General features: G+C 34.2%; 2 protein-coding genes across 3 annotated transcripts in view; both read right to left on the bottom strand.

Moving 5' to 3' along the window:
* The window catches only part of LOC128169660 (hemicentin-1-like), a 209,341-nt gene that overhangs the window by 31,883 nt on the left and 154,852 nt on the right, over positions 1-22,606 (bottom strand). The gene's annotated exons all lie outside the window — the stretch shown is intronic.
* LOC128169647 (uncharacterized) lies at positions 18,915-20,837 on the bottom strand. 2 transcript variants are annotated; one of them, XM_052835760.1, is made up of 3 exons: positions 20,288-20,837; positions 19,211-19,419; positions 18,915-19,117 (listed from the first exon to the last, which is right to left on the bottom strand). In XM_052835760.1, exons 1-3 carry the CDS (start codon positions 20,454-20,456, stop codon positions 19,097-19,099), a joined length of 399 nt encoding a protein of 132 aa, XP_052691720.1. In that variant the 5' UTR covers positions 20,457-20,837; the 3' UTR covers positions 18,915-19,096. The 2 variants fall into 2 exon arrangements, with proteins under 2 accessions (XP_052691720.1, XP_052691721.1); XM_052835761.1 differs by having other exon boundaries at positions 18,915-19,419; positions 20,288-20,664.

Raw genomic sequence — 22,606 nt, 5'->3', positions numbered from 1 at the left:
TTTGTTAACAATATGTATCCCAAACGTATATGGAGATTGAAACTATGCAGAAACTTCAAGTTTCAGTAAGTTTCCGTTGCGAAAACCATTTGGATTCGTGGACAGCCTACGTTTCAGCACTGCGAAAACTTAATAAAACTTGAAGTTTCCGTGCTGAAACCTGTCGGAAACTTAAAGTAACCATAAGTTTCCGCAGAGTTTCCAAAGGGTTTCTGCAGCACTGAAACAAGATATTTCATCCAGTGCTTGTAAAATAATTGGATGCATTAACTCGTTTATTTGGGAAAATGTCCATTACATAACTGGGTAAAAAGTTTCTATCAATTTTATACATGGTTTTCAGCCTGGACATTTTCCTTCTACTATCAAGTGTTATACCAATGATAGTGACTTTCTATTAAGTTTGAATTTGAGTTTTTTCATTAGTCCCAATTTTTTTTGAGCATTTGCTATAATAGAGTTGATATAAACTGTCCATGAAAGATCCTCAGAAAAAATAACACCTAAATGTTTGTGAGAAGACACGAATTCCAAATCACGATCTTGAAATTTTAATAAGGGATTTACAGTATATTTTTAATATTAAAACGAACTGCTTTGGTTTTTGAAGGATTGAAGCTCAAAAGCCTTTTCTTAGACCAAATTTCCAGATTTAAAAGATCTTGATTTAGATTAAATTCTATATCTTGTACATTGATTGCAGCATGTTGAAAACTATTATCATCTGCAAAAAGTCTACAGAATGTTAACATATTATCTGCTATATCATTTACATAAATAAGAAATAACAATGGCTCAAGGACAGAGCCTTGAGGCACTCCGGCATTCACAGGCTTTGTAGACGACAACACTTCTCGATACATTACCTTTTGCTTTCTATTAACAAGATAACTATTAAACCATTTAAACAGATTCCCAGTGATACCATAAGTATGGAGTTTAAACAATAAACCTTTATGCCAGACGCGGTCAAACGCTTTTGACAAGTCACAAAATATCATGCAATTTGATTGGCCTTGATCAACTGCTTTTAAAATATGATCATATGTTTCTATAAGCTGGTAAACAGTTGAGTGGCCAGGTAAAAATCCAGCTTGATATTTATAAAAAGATTATTGTCATGAAAATAATTGTACACATGTTTGAAAAAAATTCGCTCCATTATCTTTGATACACAACTTAACAAAGAAACAGGTCTATAATTTGACATTTGAGATGAATCACCTTTCCTATATAAAGGAAGAACATGGGATATTTTCCAGGAGCTTGGAAACGTACAATCTCTTAAAGAGCGATTAAATAATATACACAGAGGTTTAGCAATAGTATACATAGTACTTTTTAACATTTTATGACTTATATTATCTGGCCCCACGGCCGTGTTAACTTGAAGAATTGATACGATATAACTTCTTGTTCTAAAATACATATATCAGAGATAAAATTATTGCATACAGAGTGAAATTTGGGTAATTAAGCTTCATTGTCATCTAAAAATGAAATAGAAGAAAAATAATCGTTCAGAACTTCAGCCTTTTCTGCATTGGAATAAGCTATCGATTGTTCACCCGTTTTCAAGGTAAATTGCAATGGAGGAATTTCAGTAGACATTTTAATATTAAAAACGATCTTCAATAATCTTCAATAGAGTTTTGGATTAATCTTACTTGAATCTAATAAGCTGAGCTCTAGATTATTATAGTAATTAATAATGGCATACTTTTTCATATTGTTTAACTTTATTGCGTGATTTTTTAAACTTTTGCACATCTAGAGCGTTAATTGATTTCATTGCAATTTCCTTAAACGATTTTGTAAACTTATTTCTTTACGTAGAGCTGAGTCGAACCATGGTTTATCCTTTGGTCGTATATTATTAATTTTTCTGGAATGGATTCCCTAATATGAGAAAAAAATGTATGTGAAAAATTAACCGTAGCATTATGTACATTATCGGTCCTCATTATTAATGTTTCCCAGTCGGTATTAGTAATAAGAGAATTAAGTCTGTCAAAATCAGCATTTTTATAAAGCCAAACTTTGCGCTTGTAAGCACAGTTAAGATTTAAATTAGTTTTTACACAACCATATGTAGCTTTGTGGTCACTAACGGAATGATCCACATTTAAAGCACCCGACTCAAAAACTGGGATGTCATGTGTTACTAAAATTGGGTCGATGAGTGTGCTCGTGTTTTGTGTGACTCTTGTCGGTTCGGTGATTGTGTTTTCTAAAAAGTGGCTAGAGAGTAAATCAAGGACTGAGTGAGTGTGTGGGATATTTAGAAAATCAACATTTAGATCACCAACTAAAATAATTTTATCAGAATCATCAGATGTTTTTCCGTGGACCAGGATAAATTTCTCCAAAAGGTATTACCGCTATTTGGGGGCCGATATGTACAGCAGAGCAAAATATTGCAGGTAGGGTCAATATGAACGGACAATATGAAAGAGTTTGAGTTTTGAAACTGAAACTTTAAAGTACATACATGTACAGTTAATCAGGGAAGAGCAAGTTACACTTCTGTTCAAAGACAGTTCAAAACTCTGAAGTCGGAGCCAATTTTCGGAGTCGGAGCCAAAGCGTCATAAATGTCCAATACTCCCCAAATACACCTACGAAAAAGTGCCTGTATTTGTATTGAACACATTATTTTTTTCTGTCAAGTCATCAGTAGCAGAGATCAGTAGCTAATTATTTATCATTTAATATGGGTAATCTGGCAAGTTTAAAAAAAGTTATTGTTAAGTTGAATTAATCAAATATTCACTGATCGCGACCTTCCTAATAGAAATAAGACAACTGTTCATTATTGTGCTGTCAGATAATTATCATGACTTCTCAAAATAAATTAAAGTTGTAGCGATTTGCCGGAAATATTACATAAACGGACGGATTTGGCTTGACCATCTTCGCTAACCGCTGCCAACATGAACATGAACGATCATGTTCGAGAGAGTTATATATACGGACTCGGACCGTGGCTTGAGCCGATGCTGTTTGACATATATTATTTTTAATTGTATCTACACAGTTGAATAACAGGATACAGAGTTATTAGTCTTAATAACAAACTGTTGTAATCGGAAAAAAAAAATTAAATCCACATCAGCATGAATGTCGGGCAGTATTAGGAATTAAAATATGGTGCTGAAAATTTTAATCAGATACATGTTAATTGCGTAAAGCAAGTTCCGTTTCAAAGACAGTTCAAAAACCTGTAGTTGGTCAATTTTCGAAACAAAACTTTTTTGATCTGTTGAAAAATGACCAAGGGTATAAATTTCACGGCTTTTGGTCTCAGTTTTCAACGTTAGAAAAACTGCCCCCCCCCTCATCCAATCGATAATCAACGTTGAAAAATGAAACCCAGTTCAATATTCTTTGTTACACCGACATGGTCACTATTGTTTAAGTAGTTTTCATATATTATATTATTATATCATATTATTTCATATTATATCATAAAAAGGTTGCAAAATCCATCCACTAATGCAATTGAAAATGTGTGCAAATTTATATCATTAGTGTTCAAGGTAGTACTTATTTCACATTTTTTTCTCAAATCATTAGAGGTTACGATTTTTGACCGCTAATGATATAAATCTGAAATTATATCATTAGCGGACGGTTAGGTTGTTCGTTAATGATAAAAGTATATCATTAGTGGTCAACATCCTGACCACTAATGCAACATTATATCATTAGTGGACGGTGTATCATTAGAGGTTGCTACAAAGCGGTTTTAGATAAGAAGTTCAAAATGTAAAAAGTTAACAGACGGGCGGACAGACGGACGACGGACAAAATGTGATCAGAAAAGCTAACTTGAGCTTTCAGCTCAGGTGAGCTAAAAAACGAAGAAAAACAAAAAAGTTTTCCGTTGTAAGTGGAACACTTACTAAAAAAAGTGAAAAAGAACCAATAGAATAATAGATTGGTCTTCCGCTGAATAAGAGTAACAAAATCGACAAAAACAATATGTCTTCCATTTGAAAGGGGGGATATAATTTTAAACAGCATTTCTTTTCCCTCTTCATTTGTGTGAAATAACCCAAGTGAAATGGGTGTTAAGCTTGTGTTGTTTTAGGAGAAATGTGATTCACTATTGACTCAGGTACAGATAGTTGTGTGATTAACAGTATAATGGTTTTTTCACTAAACAATGGAATTAAAATCGATTGTTAATAAGGTATACTTTATGTTGCAAATACGAAATACTATTTAGTTAATTCTGTTAGAAATTTAAAGTTTGTGAAGCAAGTATTGGACATCGAATTTTACTGCCTTGTAATTGTGACTTAGGGTGTTTGCTTAAGTACACTAAATTCTCAGCTATTAAAGAATAACTGACAGTTAAATCTATACTACTATATTAGAATAATAGACTCGAATTTTTGGTCTTTAATACCGAGAAATAGGAAGAATACTGTCTTTTGTTTTATATATTTTAAACATTATTGGTACTTGAAGATTACCAATTTGTTTTTATTTTTTCTCAGTTAAGATTCGCTAATTAATAATCAACGAAAATTCCTCAAAACATCCCGGAAATCACCTGGATTTTTTGGATTTTACAATCTTGCGCTTGCGCAATACATTCACGTAACCGGGATCTTTAGTTTATGGTTCCACAATATCACATTTTCATTGGACTTTTGCTTTATATTCTGTTCATAAATATTAATGATTTCTTATAAAAAAACAAATATACAATTCAACTATGTACTTACTTTTGTCTTCGTGATGACAAAAATATTTGATTACATGCAAAAAAGTAACATTATATTTCTTAAGAGAGTGAAGATAGAATATGTTTTATCGTAAAAATGAATAATGTCCTACGGACCCAGTTTTACAAAGAAAATACGTGTACGTATAACTTGGTGAAAAGGTGTTGAATTCTTCCATTCTATGGAATAACATTTTAAGTTGAAGGGTATTTGCAGTCTCAAAATGGTTTGTTGTGATGAATTTAACTTTTATTTTCAAGGCAACTTCATTAACTTTCTCCAAAATCGTTCCGGAGCGATTCTGCAATTTTCTGCTACATTACGGGTATAAAGGAGGCATTCTAACTGTGGTGAGGGCCTTTCCCGAGACACAGTTAGATTATTCAAACTAAGGAAAGTGTAGTGACACTAATAGCATTATTGTAGGCTTATAGCTTTATTATGTAAATGTCAATAATAAGGTGTGTCGATGTGCCTATTTCGTAAATGTCCGATATGGTCAACCCGTGCACGCACGGGTCAAAGTCTAGTTTTAATGAAAAGAAATGAGTTCACAAAAATTATATCCACCAAAATTAATTGGTATACCTTGTAGGCCCAAATCTGCTCAATTTGTGTCCCGTCAAAACAAACGGCTGTACGGTAATAACAAGACATCGTTGAGATGGTAACCATCTTAAAGGGCCCCGCTTGAATAATGGTTAATAGGATAAAAGCATTTAAGAGGATTTTGCTTTGACATTGACCTTTCAATTTTGAGGTTGGCATAGTTCTTATTTTAAGTCAAGCTCATTTCCCCTTACAAACAGGCTTTTTTGGATGTAATCTGAGCAAAATTATGCCAATGGGAAAACAATCTGTGGTAAAAAATTAGATTAAAAAAAATAATCTGCTATGACCTTCATATTTTACCTTAAAACTTGCTGCACACCATTTACCTAGAAGCTCTGTTAATGCGAACTATGAGCCAGATAGGGCTAAAGAGGAAATATTATGCTCTTATTTTTTTATTTTTTGCATGATCACTATTATACGGCGCCCGCAGAGCGGGGCCTTAACAATAGAATATGTTATTTAAAGACAAGAAACATCTTATTTGTCAATCTTTTAAAACAATTACAGACATATATTTTTGCATGAAGTTAACTTACATCTGACATTCAAAGAATAGCTGACTGATTCAACTGTCACTCCAGGCCAATTGGAGGCTTTACAGAACACATTTTGCATGTTGTCATCTTTCGCTCCAGTATACATAAAAACTGAAGATGTCTTGATCAGGTCAAACAGACCAATGTTGTAAGAAATATGAAAGTTACTGTCCATAATTGGTGATGATTCTTTATACCAAGTGATGGCAGCTGCTGGATTACAATCATCAGTTTGGCAAGTGAGGTTTATCTGTTGCCCTACATTTACTGTGATTTTATCATAAGTTAACGCCACTTTCTTCACCGGTACTGTAAAAAATGAATAGCACACATTAGGTATAAATAAGAAATGTAAAACCATTTTTCATATGTACTATAAAAGTAATATTTATGTAAATTCAAATGTCAATGACCACCTGGGGCCTGTTACATCCAGGCGTAAGCTTAGCCTGGACTAAATCATGTATTAAACTCCAAAAGCAGACTTTGTTGCATTTTACAAAAAGGCAGAAACTTAAAGGCGAAAGCATTTTGATTCTAAGGCAAAGTAAACAGAGATTCTTCATTTTGAGTTTGTATTCCATGCAATTAAGAAAAAATACATTTATTAAATATCTGTACATGTATAACATTAAAATTTGTACTTATTATTCGATAATTGTTCCTAATTTTAAATAAATTAAGATTAATCAATTTAATAAATGATGATCTTAATTTAAAAGACGTATATTATAGGCGATGTATGAGGAATTAAAGAAGGGTATATCCCTGGTAACTGATAAAAACACAATAATTATACCCGCACTTTCTAAAGAAAGTTCGGGTATATTGTTGTTACCCTGTTCCGTCCGTCCGTCTGTCACGTTTTACTTTCTCAAACTGCTCTTACATCTTATAAACCAGCAAACTGAACTCTTGGAATTTGATTTGGGGTATCATGTTGTTTTGTAAAAAGGTTTCAAAAATTCTCTGTTAGTCCTGGGGGTCAAATAATTGGTAAAAAATGACGTTTTTTCACAAAAAACCTTCCTCGAACTCCTCCTACATTTTCAACAGTAGACAAATCATCTTTTGGAATATGTTTTAGGGTATCCTTTAGATGCGCAATAAGGTTTCGGAATTTTCAATTTTGTCCTGGGGGTCATTTAATGGCTGAAAAATGACGGTTTTTTTGTTTTTTTTTTTTTTTACAAAAAACTGGTTTCAAAAACGTCATTTTTTTTGGCAGTAGCCAAATGATCTTCTTGAATATGATTGGGGGTGTCATATTGAGGCATGATCAGGTTCCATTATTTTTTTTTATTATGGGGATCAGTGGGCAACAAAAAATGACGTTTTTTGGCCAAAAAAATATGGTTCCCAGAACTCCTCTTACAACTTTTGGAGTAGCTACGTCATCTCTTGGGATATAATTGGGGCTGTCCTATAGATGTGCAATAAGGTTTTAAAAATTTAAATTTCATCCTGGGAGTCAAATAGTAGCAGAAAATTGACGTTTATCACTAAAAAAACAAACATTGATCCAAGAGCTCCTCTTATGATTTAATGGATAGACAATCATATCTTGGGATATGATAGGGACTGTTCTATAGATGTGCAGTAAGGTTTTAAAAATTTAAATTTCATCCAGGGAGTCAAAAATAGCAGAAAATTGACGTTTATCACTTAAAAAAAACAGATCCTAGAACTCCTTTTATGATTTAATGGATAGACATATCATATCTTGGGATATGATAGAAACTGTTCCATAGATGTGCATTATGGTTTTGAAAAATTAAATTTAACCCTGAGGCCCATTACCTACTGGTACATACCTTTGATGCCCTTTAAGGATCAAGAATATATATGGTTAAGGGGTGGGGATCTCAACCGTTTTCAAGATATTCGTGCACTTCCTGTTCAAGGGGGGTCATGACCATGACCACCCCTGGGGCCCATGACCTACATACGGTTTGATGCCCCTTGACACAAGGGTTGGGATCTCAACTGTTTTGAAGATATTAAGGGACTTGCTGTTTGAGGGCGTCAGGACAACCCACAGGGCCCATGACCTACATAACATTTAATGCCCCTTGACATCAGAAACATGAATATATATGGTTTAGGGGTCATGATTATAACAGTTTCTGAGGTATATGGTAATTTCAAATTCCTGGGGGGTGGGGATGACCCCAGGATGACACCAGGAGTCAGATCTAATAAACCCTATATATTGCCAGTAACAGCCAATATATGATTATGAAAACCCTATATTATTATCTTTGTCCGTTTTCAAGTTACCATTTACTATAGAGTCTACGATTTTTCCTACAAGGTTCAATGTTAGACCCCACACCCTTTTGACACCCCTTCCCCCCTCTCCCGAAAAGTGAATGAGAAAAATCAAACCAGGGTGCACAACTAGATATGCAGGCCTATCATATGCTAGAGTTTTGTACAATTCTGTTCAGCCATCTCTGAGAAACAAGTTCAGAGCAGGAAAGAAGAAAAAGAAGATGAAGAATAATAATACATGTATTAAGAACCGTTCAAAAACAATAAGTCTCCAAATTTCATTTTGGAGACTTAATAATAAAAATTAAATAGAGATAGGATCATCAAACATCAATAATTTAAAGATAATTGACAATTTCTGATTCTAAGGGGGTCAGGATGACCTCTTAGGGTCATGACTTACATGCCATAATGATCTGATGCGCCTGCATGACCGAAGGAGGAATAATATCTTTGGATTAAGGTGGGGATCTCAATGGTTTTTATGATATTTAATAATTTCAGGAAGAGCACTTGGGATCATGACCTACATACCATCTTAAATGTCTTGAACAAAGAAACAATAATATAATATGTACATGATGTATGCATGATATGATTCAATTTAAGAACCCAGATATAGATCAATCATCTGTTTTGTAATACTTCCTATGTACATACATGTATAAGTTTGTGTTTTGTTCTATACTATTCATGTTCATGACTGTAGTATGGCTTAGTCTTATTTCAAATTACATTAAAAAATTGTCAAATATATGACTTAGAACTCCCACTCCCAAACAAACTCAAATATAAACTGTTCTCCCTCCCCCTCCCTCCCTTGTCGAATGATCTATTAATATCAAAATATAATTTGGGTATCTAAAAACTTACATAAACTGGTAAAAAATGTTATTCTTAAAAAAAATTATATTACACCTTGCCTAAATGATAAATGATCTATTGAGATATGATCAGAGGTCATATTTCTACCTTGGGATCAATAAGTAGTATTCATTGACGAGTTAAAATTAATAACAATAAATGATTCAAATTATAAATGTTTTAACTCCACATTCACCCCCCCTCCCCCCCCCCCCCCCCCGCCAATCTAACCTGGTTATAAAGATTCAGTCTTCTTAATACATTCTTACATGTGTACAGTAGCAAATTTTAAATCATTTCTTGATTGCTTTTTCTCTCGTGATTAACATTTTGGAAATTGCTTAATTCAATTTTTAAGATTTATGAACAAAATGTTATATGCATTACGTCCATGTGCATTTGCCTATTTGGGGCAATTGTAAAGTCTCCTAAACAAAGCAGTGATATCATTAGGCTAGGATTTACCCACATGGATCAAACACTACTGTATAACATATGAATAAGATAAAATACAGTATTATTTCTAAAATGTCAGGGTGTCTCCAAGGGGGCATAATCTACATACAATTTTACGCGCAATGACACAAAAAGCAAAAATAAATTATATGGTTTAGGGATGAGGATCTCAGATCTCAGATCTCAGATCTCAGAAGTTAACAAAATATACAGTGTATCATATCATTTCCTATTTCATAAAGGGGGGGGGGGGTTAAAGACAACACCTGGGGGTCATTAATGTACTTTACACCATTTGATGCATTATAATGACATTAGAAGATATTTTGTATTTTCCTGTTTCGTGGGGTCAGAACAGTCTCATAAGGTCATGACCTGCATTGTATTTGATGCTTTATAATACATTAAGAAAGAAATACTCCTTCCTTCCTATTATAACTCATATAAAAATGATAAGTGTCTACACCTACTTACATGCAATACACAAATTTAATAAGAAATTGTTTATACAGGGTCAATATGGGGTCAACTCGATAGTGCATGCAGTCTGACAAATGAAAAAAATTACTTTTGCAACTAAAATTACAGAAACTTTACAAATGCGATAGGATAGGTAACGATGATAAGCTTATTTAAATATTAAAAGATGATAATATAGTATGCTGTCAAAGGGAGATATCACATTTAGAAAGTGAAAGTAGAACTTATACATGTATGCTGGCATCTCATTATATTGTGCTACTGCTACTAAATGTATTATGCTTACCTAAATTGGTCAACATCATAATGATAATCCAATTAAAACACAATAATGAATTCCTTTAGCTGATCAGAACTAATCTTTTTCTGCATACGGAAAACACAGACATGTATGTATGGGTGTTGCTAAAACGCGGAACGGAAAACGGAACGGAAAGCGGAACGGAATGGAAAATATCATTACGTTTATCGCTTAAAAAGGGTATAGACTGGCCAGAAACGATTTACTTTGTATCTTTTATTTATATCTAATGAATGATTATCAACATGTTGTTATCTTATTAATATTCATATGAATGTCTATCAATTATAACATTGTATTCATTCGGCTTTAGTTGAGTACGGAAACGGAAAAATCAAATGTATACGAATTGTGAAACATAAATTAACATGATTAAACGAGCAAATTAGCTATAACTTTTTACTTATTTTTCTTATATGGTATTGCTGGCATATCAGCGTAACGTACGCAGTTAGTGAAAGCGTTTTATGCGTGTTTTGAGTATTTTTATATTTCAAATATAATGTACATGTATATACTTACATCAAAATTGAATTGTCGGTGTTCTAGACGATCTTTTATCATACAGACGATACAGTATCATTGAGATCGAAGAAAAAAAAACCGTAGGACTGACGACATTAAAAATCAAAATACAGTAAACATTAAAATATACCCGGTAATTTGTGAAACTAGTAATTTGTGAAACTAGTATTTTTAGCAATGCAATTTTGTTTACGTTTGCATTACTAAAGCAGTTGTTTATTCCAGCAGCTATATACATATGATCCGAATAGAGAGCTCTAGAAGTTGCCTAATTTGATTTTCCGATAATAAATTGGGACTATAGTCTGTCGATCCCAAAATATTCATGCAGCACATTTGGACGATTTGTAATGCAAAATGTTGACATCTTTTCTCCATTTGGAAGTCACTCAGAAGACCTTGCACAATTTTTCAACACTATCATCCGGGTCTGTTGAAATGCAAAACCCCATAGACTTCTTTATTTTTAGCCGTGTATTTATACCAGCTGATAAGCTAGAGAGGACGTTTTAAAGAAAAAATAATGAGAATGTTTAATGCTTCTAACAGAGAATTGCTTGAACCCTGAGATATATATAAATATACAGCAAAAAGTGAATCGAGGATATTTTGGGACAGAATATAGTGGTCAATGCATGTACTGTTAATTTTGAGGAAATAAATATTCTTGAATAAATAATCTAATATTGCTAATCTTTAAAAAAAAATTAAAAAGGTACATAAAGTATATCGTTTTAGCATGATTAACAAATCTATGAGGTAAATAACATTAGATAAGATTTTCCGTTTTCCCTTCCGTTCCGCTTTCCGTTCCGTTTTCCGTTCCGCGTTTTACCAACACTCGTGTATATATACACGTGAACCCATCTAATCGAAGAGCTGGGTAAAACTAGTACCCGCTAATGAGACATGCAGACCTGTGTTGTGTACGCAACTTCAGACAAAGATCATTCATTTGTAACATGCATGTATTTTTATGACCTATTCTTCAAATCCACTTGCACTATTTTATTAGGTAAATAACAGCTTTAAGGTGGTGCAGGACACCTGCATATTGTGATGTACATGAATACTTTCTATTGAGATAAACAATAAAGTATATTAAATATTGATTAAATATTTACCCCCCAAATAATGTTACCTAACAATGAAGCGCAATTGGTTTGAGCGTTTACATGTCTGTAAGAGCATTGGGGTCCAAGGTGTATTTTTGGTAATTTTACAATTGAAATAAATGCATTTTCATGGGGAGGGGGGGGGGTCTGGACCCCTCACTCCCACCCCTTCTCTAAATATGTGCACACGATGATGTTCATGTAGGCACACAGAAGCAAATCTAAAACCGGCAACCGCCACGGGGGGGGGGGGGGGGGGCATAATTTAATTTTCAATTTTGTTTGTAATAATTATGTAGACCATTATACTTTCTATGACATATAATGTTAAGATTATTGATTAACTGAAAATTCACTGCAAAAAGTTCTACCCCAAATTGCACATAAAGTGCTGTTCATGTCACGATGTGTATTATCATATGGAAAGGGATCTCATCCTTCAGTTATGAAAATTATAAATGTTAATTGTATTACCAGAGCTTGCATATAGCCTTCATTTTTCATTAAACTGGTACAAAACAGTGTTATTTAGGGGCAAACACATGGTGCGGGTATTACTGTCTAATGACAGCATCTAGTTAAAAATGCTGTAATTATACCCGCACTTTCTAAAGACAGTTCGGGTATATTGTTGTTACCCTGTTCCGTCCGTCCGTCCGTCCGTCTGTCTGTCACGTTTTACTTTCTCAAACTGCTCTTACATCTTATAAACCAGCAAACTGAACTCTTGGAGTTTGATTTGGGGTATCATGTTGTTTTGTAAAAAGGTTTCAAAAATTCTCTGTTAGTCCTGGGGGTCAAATAATTTCACAAAAAACCTTCTTCCTCGAACTCCTCCTACATTTTCAACAGTAGACAAATCATCTTTTGGAATATGTTTTAGGGTATCCTATAGATGCGCAATAAGGTTTCGGAATTTTCAATTTTGTCCTGGGGGTCATTTAATGGCTGAAAAATGACGGTTTTTTTTTTACAAAAAAAAAAACAGGTTTCAAAAACGTCATTTGTTTTGGCGGTAGCCAAATGATCTTCTAGAATATGATTGGGGGTGTCATATTGAGGCGTGATCGGGTTCTAGAATTTTTTTTTTATTATGGGGATCAGTGGGCAAAAAAAAATGACGTTTTTTGGCCAAAAAAATATGGTTCCCAGAACTCCTCTTACAACTTTTGGAGTAGCTTTGTCATCTCTTGGGATATAATTGGGGTTGTCCTATAGATGTGCAATAAGGTTTTAAAAATTTAAATTTCATCCTGGGAGTCAAATAGTAGCAGAAAATTGACGTTTATCACTAAAAAACAAATATTGATCCAAGAGCTCCTCTTATGATTTAATGGATAGACAATCATATCTTGGGATATGATAGGGACTGTTATATAGATGTGCAGTAAGGTTTTAAAAATTTAAATTTCATCCAGGGAGTCAAAAAGTAGCAGAAAATTGACGTTTATCACTTAAAAAAAACATAGATCCTAGAACTCCTTTTATGATTTAATGGATAGACACATCATATCTTGGGATATGATAGGAACTGTTCCATAGATGTGCATTACGGTTTTGAAAAATTAAATTTAATCCTGAGGCCTATTACCTACCGCTACATACCTTTTGATGCCCTTTAAGGATCAAGAATATATATGGTTAAGGGGTGGGGATCTGCACTTCCTGTTCAAGGGGGGTCATGACCATGACCACCCCCGGGGCCCATGACCTACATACGGTTTGATGCCCCTTGACACAAGGGTTGGGATCTCAACTGTTTTGAAGATATTAAGGGACTTGCTGTTTGAGGGGGTCAGGACCACCCACAGGGCCCATGACCTACATAACATTTGATGCCCCTTGACATCAGAAACATGAATATATATGGTTTAGGGGTCATGATTATAACAGTTTCTGAGATATATAGTAATTTCAAATTCCTGGGGGGTGGGGATAACCCCAGGGGTCAGATCTAATAAACCCTATATATTGCCAGTAACAGCCAATATATGATTATGAAAACCCTATATTCTTATCTTTGTCCGTTTTCAAGTTACCATTTACAAGAGAGTCTACGATTCTTCTTACAAGGTTCAATGTTAGACCCCGCACCCTTTTGACACCCCCCTCCCCCGAAAAGTGGTTGTCTAACCCAAAATGAGAAAAATCAAACCAGGGTGCACTAGATATGCAGGCCTATCATATCATAGAGTGTTTTACAATTCTGTTCAGCCATCTCTGAGAAACAAGTTCAGAGCAGGAAAGAAGAAAAAGAAGATGAATAATAATAATACATGTATTAAGAACCGTACAAAAACAATAAGTCTCCAAATTTCATTCGGGATACTTAATAATAAAGATTAAATAGAGATAGGATCATCAAACATCAATAATTTAAAGATAATTGACAATTTCTGATGCTAAGGGGGTCAGGATGAACCCTTAGGGTCATGACTTACATGCCATAATGATCTGATGCGCCTGCATGACCTAAGGAGGTAATATCTTTGGGTTAAGGTGGGGATGGTTTTTATGATATTTAATAATTTCAGGAAGAGCACTTGGGATCATGATCGACCCACAATACCATCTTAAATGCCTTGAACAAAGAAACAATAATATAATATGTACATGATATATGATTCAATTTAAGAACACAGATATAGATCAATCATCTGTTTTAAAATACTTCCTATGTATATCTACATGTACATGTATTAGTTTGTGTTTTGTTCCATACTATTCATGTTCATGACTGAATGGCTTAGTCGTATTTTAAATTACATTAAAAATTGTCAAATATATGACTTGGAACCCCCACTCCCAAACAAACTCAAATATAAACTTTTCTCCCCCCCCCCTCTCCCTTGTCAAATGATCTATTAAAATCAAAATATAATTTGGGTATCTAAAAACTTACATAAACTGGTAAAAAATGTTATTCTTAAAAAAATTATATTACACCTTGCCTAAATGATAAATGATCTATTGAGATATGATCAGAGGTCATATTTCTACCTTGGGATCAATTAGTAGTATTCATTGACAAGTTAAAATTAATAACAATAAATGATTCAAATTATAAATGTTTATACTCCACATTCACCCCCCCTCCCCCGCCAATCTAACCTGGATCCGGTTGTATCAATATTTAATGGTTTATTAAAGCATTATTAAACTCCATATATTTAATGAGTCATTAATTTCCGTTGTATCAAAGTTTTAATGAACGAATCGGTTCATTAAAACTTCATTAAATTCTCACATTTTAATGATGCCAATAGGGCTTCATTAACGCTTAATAACGCTAAGTAACAATGGCGGCCAACGTGATGTTTCATCAATTAAGGCGAAGAAGAGCCGACAGAGTTTTTCGCGAACGTTTTTCTATTGACCACATGTGTCACGAGGAAATTCGGAGGAGATATCGCTTCAGTAAAGAATCCATAAAGCAAATTGTGGATATGATTGACCCGATCATCGGCCCTAAAACGAAGAGATCACAAGCTCTCTCTACAGAGTTACAGGTACACCACTGACCAAAAAAACTTACTTTGCCAAAAGCCTCTGCATATACTGTTTGTCAATGGCCTCTGTCAAGCAACAACAAGGGCTAGCTCCCATTTGTTTAACTTGATTACGTCACATATGTCGTCATTTTGGTGGCGGATCCTAGAAATTTTTATAGCTGATACTGAAGAATATTGATTTTACTTGTCACACAAAAAGTGGAACTGTGCATTTTTTTCCCAAATATTCCTACTTGCCTTTATCAATTTACGCTTTGATTTTGTTTACACTTTGATTTTGTTTACAAAAAAAAGTGACACCGAATTATTAGAGTTATCCACCTTTGTATAAATGATCAAAATGACAGATGCTAAGAACGAAGATTTGCCGGTTTTTTATTAAGCCTACCGGTTATATAATGAATTTAGGAATAGGAAATCATTCTTTGAGTATTATGAGATGATAACTTTGGTCGGGGTGCGATCATATCCAATAAAGGGCTTTGTTGATCACGCCCCCACCAAAATTATATACTCAAAGAATGATTCCTAATTAATACTTATATTTATATAATTTTATGCCATTGTTCGATTAAGTATAAAATATAAATAACCAAACCCCGCTTGCGCCTCAATTATATACGTTATTTGAAGTTTTGGCTTTTATAGTACAAAATTCAAACGTAGAGACTCTGGAAAATGTAAATATTTTGATGTAATTTTTACAATATATTTTGTTGTGAAATGTTAAACATTTAAATAATATATAAAACACGTATCTGCAGACTTGAAAGAATTTTAACTTATGCAATATTGTTGTTATTTATTGTAATTTCTGAATACATGTAGTTTTACGGGGTTTTTTTTGCCAAATACTACTTTTACTACTTATAGAAATTTATTATATTATATATTTATTCATACATTTAACCTTAGGCAATACAGCCCATCAGTTTACAACAATCCATACAATACATTACAATACAAACAGACTCCTTGGAGTCTGAAATGGGGGGTGAAACCCCTCGTCAAGTGTTCCACAGTTAAAGGGGTAAGGTCATGATTTTGGTCAAATTTCCCCCCCCCCCCCGTTTTTAATATAACAATACTACAGTAAGGCATATCTAATAGTCAACCAAAATTTGATAAATATATGTTAATTTATTGAGTGATATGGTACCTAGAATTTAGAAAGATTTTCATTTAATAAAGTTGCATCTTTTAAATTCAGAAATTAAAGACAGAATAATAAACAAAGTACTGAAGAACTGACGGGAGTTGATTTTTTCGATGTATTTATTTTAAAATCAATGATATGTTATTTTGCATAACAAGTACATGTAGTTTCTAATTTGTATTTGAATAACGCACATTTTTGTAATATCAATTTTTGGACTTTTCTGACAAGAATGTCGAGAAACCCCCATATGAATCATGTTATAATATTTAAAGATAAAAATAATTCAATCAAACTATGCATCAGTAATAGAAATATTTCTCGAAAATTGTATGGACCCAAGCAATATTAAACTCTAGTCTCGTTCAACCAAACGCTCGGCTGACACCGTAAATCTCCGACAAGTAAGAGAGACTCTCTGCTTGTCGGAGATTTACGGAGACAGCCAAGCGTCGAGTTGAACGATACTATATTTAACTCTGGCGTAGGAATACATACGACTACAAAAATATCTAAATTGTTCATATCATTTAAAATCTGACTATTTTCAAGGTATTATAAATAAGTTTCCTTGAAAAACAATGCTTTAGCATACATTACATCGAATTTATCAATTATGTTCAAAAACTAAGTCTTGTCAGCAGCGATGATTTGTGCTGAGGTCCAAACACTGTTTCACTTTCGGTTTGTCTGAGTAACTGCATAGGAGAGTTGATTAAAATTAAGGATACCAGACTTACAAATAGCAACGTAAGTGTACCGTGAAACGAGATGCTACATATATGTACGGCTATATTTATCCCAAACCTCCCTTCTCTTATCCCAGTATGAAATAACTGAATGCAAACAGCAATAAATATTTTGAACAGTTAAAAAAACCCACACAGTTCTCTAGAGTTTACATATTTCAATTTTAGCTCCTCATTTCTTTGCGATATTACGCTAGTGGGAGTTTTCTTGAAGTCGTCGGAGACACAGTAGGAGTGGACAAGACTACTGTCTCCAGGGTAGTCCGTAAGGTGTCCCAAGCCTTAAGTTCCTTGGCTCCCCGTTTTATCAAATGGCCAGCTGATGACGAACTTCCCATCATCAAAAGCGAATTCTTCAAACTAGCTGGCTTTCCTGGTGTTATAGGGTGCATAGATGGCACCCACGTACGAATTCAAGCGCCATCTCAAAATGAACCAGCATTTGTAAACAGAAAAGGCTTCCACTCAATAAATGTACAAGCCATCTGTGATTATACAGGTGGGTGTGGGTGTGTGTGTGTGTGTGTGAGAGAGAGAGAGAGAGAGAGAGAGATTGAGAGATTGAGAGAGATTTTGAAATCTACGTTCATCATTTTTACTTTGCATGACATTTAACTTTCTTGTAGGCAGATTCACCAACATTGTTGCTAGATGGCCCGGAAGTACACATGACAGTCATGTATTTCGTATGTCAGGCATTCGACAAACAATTGAGGAGAAGTTTCACTCGATTAACGACGGGGTTGTTCTTGGTGACAGCGGCTACGCGTGTAAACCTTACCTAATGACTCCGTATCTAAGACCATCGACTCCGGCCCATGAACGGTTTAACTCGGCCCACTCCAGAACCAGGGTAACTATTGAACGTGCCTTTGGTTGGTGGAAGAGACGATTTCACGTTCTCCATGCTGAAATTCGGATGACACCGGAGAGAGTCTGTACAGTCATAGGTACCGTACAAATCTAAAGGCAATGTACATGTTTTGATTGACTTGGGAACAAGTTAATTTGTATTTCCCAAATTAATCTGCATTTTCAAGTTTTTAAGTATAGATAGAATGAACGTATCTTTTGTGTACTTGTAGGAGCGTGCGCAGTACTTCATAACCTGGCTATTCTATTTCGGGAACCAGTTGTAGATGACGGCCAAGACGTGGACATCGATGGGAATATCCAAGGACAGTACAATGGACCCGAAGATGGGAAGAACATCAGAAATTATATCACATTGCATTATTTTTAAGAAACCACATTTTCCCTTTTTGCTGTAGATGGGTGTGTGAAGTTTGAATGTTACCCAAAGTTATTCCGATTTGTTCGTATATTGTATGGGTATTCATATAATTTATAAATATCGAAATTGTGTCAATATGCGGGTTACATCGATCGGTAAAATTATATGGAGCACAGCAGTTAGCAGATCTAAGTTCTAATTTATGAAATTAAATGTCAGAATAATTTTTTACATTGTTTTTATAACAATCAGAGAATTATTTTTTGATTAAAATTTTAAACAATTACCAAGAGTTTTTTTTTTAATCACAATAATATGAACAAAAAATATAGAGACACTTTATATTTTTATATTAGTTTATTAATTGTTGATCATTTTTATTTCGTTTACTAGTCCTCGGAAGGCATTTCCAACTCCTGTCGTAGCTTCTTGTTCATAAGCATGTAGAACGTCGTTTGTTCCCGTAATTTCCGTTGTTGCTCTACCAATACGGCGTACTGCATTTGTGTCACATCTTCAGGTCTAATCCTCTTACGCCGGCCACTATTTCCTACATTTCTTGACCTATAATGCATATAAATGTTTATTTTTGAAAAGTGTATACACAAAATCATGTAGATGGAGACAAAGTATAATGTCGAAAATTATTATAATTACATGCTTGACTCCATACAAGTCGTCGCAGTTGTGACTGTACTTGAAGTAGGTTTTTCTGTTGCTTCGGTAGTGGTAAGACTCGTCGTTTTGCGCCTGCTCACAACATTCTTCGGGGACCTGGTCTCCACTTTCTTGAACACTTGGAATCAGCAATTCCGTCAAAATTGACACAGTAGTGGGGGAGCCAATCACCTCTATGTTGCTTTCGTCTGTAATGTTAATGAATTTATTATTATTATTTTTTCAAATAGTTGTCGTTTTTTTGCATATTTAAAAAAATACATCATAATGAGGTTCAAAACTACAACTAAATTTAAGGCTAAAAGTGTCTTTTAAACTAAATAGAAAAGCACTGTTACTAACTTAACCTGAATGCATCAAAGGATTTTTTTTTCTCATTTCAAAAATTTCGGCCATTGGTTATTTAACCCATTTACTCTTAAATTTCATATGTTTATATTTCATTAAAATCTTGTTAAAATCCGCTCCTTGATATCCACCACAATTACTTTTAAACGCAAGGTGGCACTGTCATACGTGACGTCATTTTGTGATTGCATGAATGAATGTAGTTCAACATGTTCGGATCGGATGTGGATTGATTATTGAATGAATGGATATTAATGGTTGAATAAGGATACACAGTGACTTGTGGAGGTTCCTTAAATGATTTTGACGTAGTAAGTGATTATTATTCAACATACAGGTGACATGGAACTATATTATTGTGGCGTCTACTGCTGTAAACAAATTTTTAACAAAGGGAGAAAACTCGTTTTTCATTTGAATTCAGTGATATCAAACAAAAATCTAATGTGTGATATTTGAGTCATTTTCATTTATAGTAATTGAGAATGTGTGTGTTTACGCAGTTACATGTACTGTATTGTTAGTGATGAAAAGACCATCCATAGCTGCTTCATTTTACTGCTTTAATGAGATACACATATATATACACAAAATACAATAACGTTATTTATATACTGGTGGTAGTTACGACTTTGTTAATGCGCTTGGAAAAAAGAAAAAAAATATTCATTTAAATTTTATTTCAATAATGAGTCTGGTTTTACTTACCAGTGGATTGCGTTTCAAACCCAGACAACCCATTAAATGTAGGCGAGTCTTTGTAGAGATCAACGATCTTCTCACTCACTACCGATAGTGGTTTGGCGCAAGGGCCACCACCCGTCTTTCTCTGGGACAGTTTGTTGCTACTGAAATCTTTTTTTGCAGTTTGGTGCATATTTGTCCACTTTGTTTTTATTTCTTTAATCGATCGATTTGCAATTCCTAAAGCATTAATCTGTGACGTGATATTTTCCCATACTTTCTTCTTCTTTTCGTTAGTGATCGTATTCGTAAACTTGCTGTTAATTGTGACGATATTTTTTTTCAACCAAGTCAGCAAGTAGCTGAATCTCGCTAGTATCAAAATTTTTCCCCCGGTTTCTACCTAACTTTGTTTGGACGTCGGCGTCTGTCATCTTGCTAGAATGTTTACAAACAAAGCAGACGCCCCGGAAGTTGACGAGCATAGCATTATGGGTAATATTTAAAGAATAAGAAAGCTTTAATGACTCATTAATATTTTAATGCTGCATTAACTAACAAACCTTTAATAACGGTTTTGTACAACAACCTTTAATGTGTCTATTAACTAATGATTTGTTTAGAATTTAATGATTCATTAGGCTTAATAACACATTAAATTTAATGAACCGTTGATACAACCGGCTCCTGGTTAAAAAGATTCAGTCTTCTTAATACATTCTTACATGTGTACAGTAGCAAATTTTAAATCATTTCTTGATTGCTTTTTCTCTCGTGATTAACATTTTGGAAATTGCTTAATTTAATTTTTAAGATTGATAAAAAATGTTATATGCATCACTTCCATGTGTATTCGCCTATTTGGGGCAATTGTAAAGGCTCCTAAACAAAGCAGTGACATATCATTAGGCTAGGAATTACCCACATGAATCAAACACTACTATATAACATATGAATAAGATAAAACACATTATTATGGGGGTTGGGGGGTTAAAGACAACACCTGGGGGTCATTAATGTACTTTACACCATTTGATGCATCATGCATGCATAATGACATTAGAAGATATTTTGTATTTTCCTGTTTCGTGGGGTCAGAACAGTCCCATAAGGTCATGACCTACATTGTATTTGATGCATTATAATACATTAGGAAAGAAATACTTCTTCCTTCCTATTATAACTCATATAAAAATGATAAGTGTCTACACCTACTTACATGTAATACACAAATTTAATAAAAAAACTGTTAAATACAGGGTCAATATCATCTTCGCTAGCCAAGGGTTTTCGGTCCATTTTGATCCCCATAAACCCTTGGCGGATTTCATTACGAAAACTCGGTGACAAGCTCCGTTTTATGATTGGCTGCAGCTGCGAGTAGCTGATCCAATCGCAGTGCGTGTAAATATAAACTTTAAAAGAAAACACATGTGTGATCTTTGGTAAAACATTCGGTCCTTTTAACATGTTGAGGCTCAAGTTCTCGAGTACAGTGCCTCCCCAACGATGGTCTAACCAGGTCGCTTTAAAAAACTATATATTTTACTGGGATTACACAAAGTTCTAAAAACTTGTCAAGGCTCTCGTGATAGCATGGGAAGTAAACAGAGCGAATGTAGAAGTTGCCTATCCCGTTAGTATATACGTTCCTGCTTATGGTTATTGCTTTTAAAGGTTAAATGAGCTCTGTTTTATTTAATTTCTTTGGTTCGCAATATTCACAACAACGATACCTGGTTTTATGGCATGAACGTTTTCATATAAATCGGCGACTTTTTCGCTCCCGGTACAGGTCCTTACAAAACAGTATGAATAAAACATTCCGTGCTTTCCCAAGCCCTAGGTTATAACTTAATTCGTATTTAATAGCATCATTAATTATGTTCCGATATTCGGTAGTCAACATGTTTTCAAGTTGTATTAATGCCGTAGTGTGTATATATCCCGTTGTTTAATTCGATTAAAATGTAAATATGCAAGGGGCGCAACTCTAGTTGCTCGCTAGATAGCGCCACCACATCACCGAGTTTTCGTAATGAAATCCGCCAAGGGTTTATGGGGAGCAAAGTGGACCGAAAACCCTTGGCTAGCGAAGATGGGTCAATATGGGGTCAACTCAATAGTGCATGATCATGCAGTCTGACAAATGAAAAAAATAACTTTTGCAACTAAAATGACATAAACTTTACAAATGCGATAGGATAGGTAACGATGATAAGCTTATTTAAATATTAAAAGATGATGATACAGTATGCTGTCAAAGGGAGATCACATTTAGAAAGTGAAAGTAGAACTTATATATGCATGCTGGCATCTCATTATATTGCGCTACTGCTACTA

Source organism: Crassostrea angulata, unplaced genomic scaffold (assembly GCF_025612915.1).
Source record: "Crassostrea angulata isolate pt1a10 unplaced genomic scaffold, ASM2561291v2 HiC_scaffold_167, whole genome shotgun sequence".
Classification (NCBI taxonomy): Eukaryota; Metazoa; Mollusca; class Bivalvia; order Ostreida; family Ostreidae; genus Magallana; species Magallana angulata.
The sequence above is the reverse complement of the archived record's forward strand: the minus strand, read 5'-3'. Positions and strand labels throughout refer to the sequence as shown.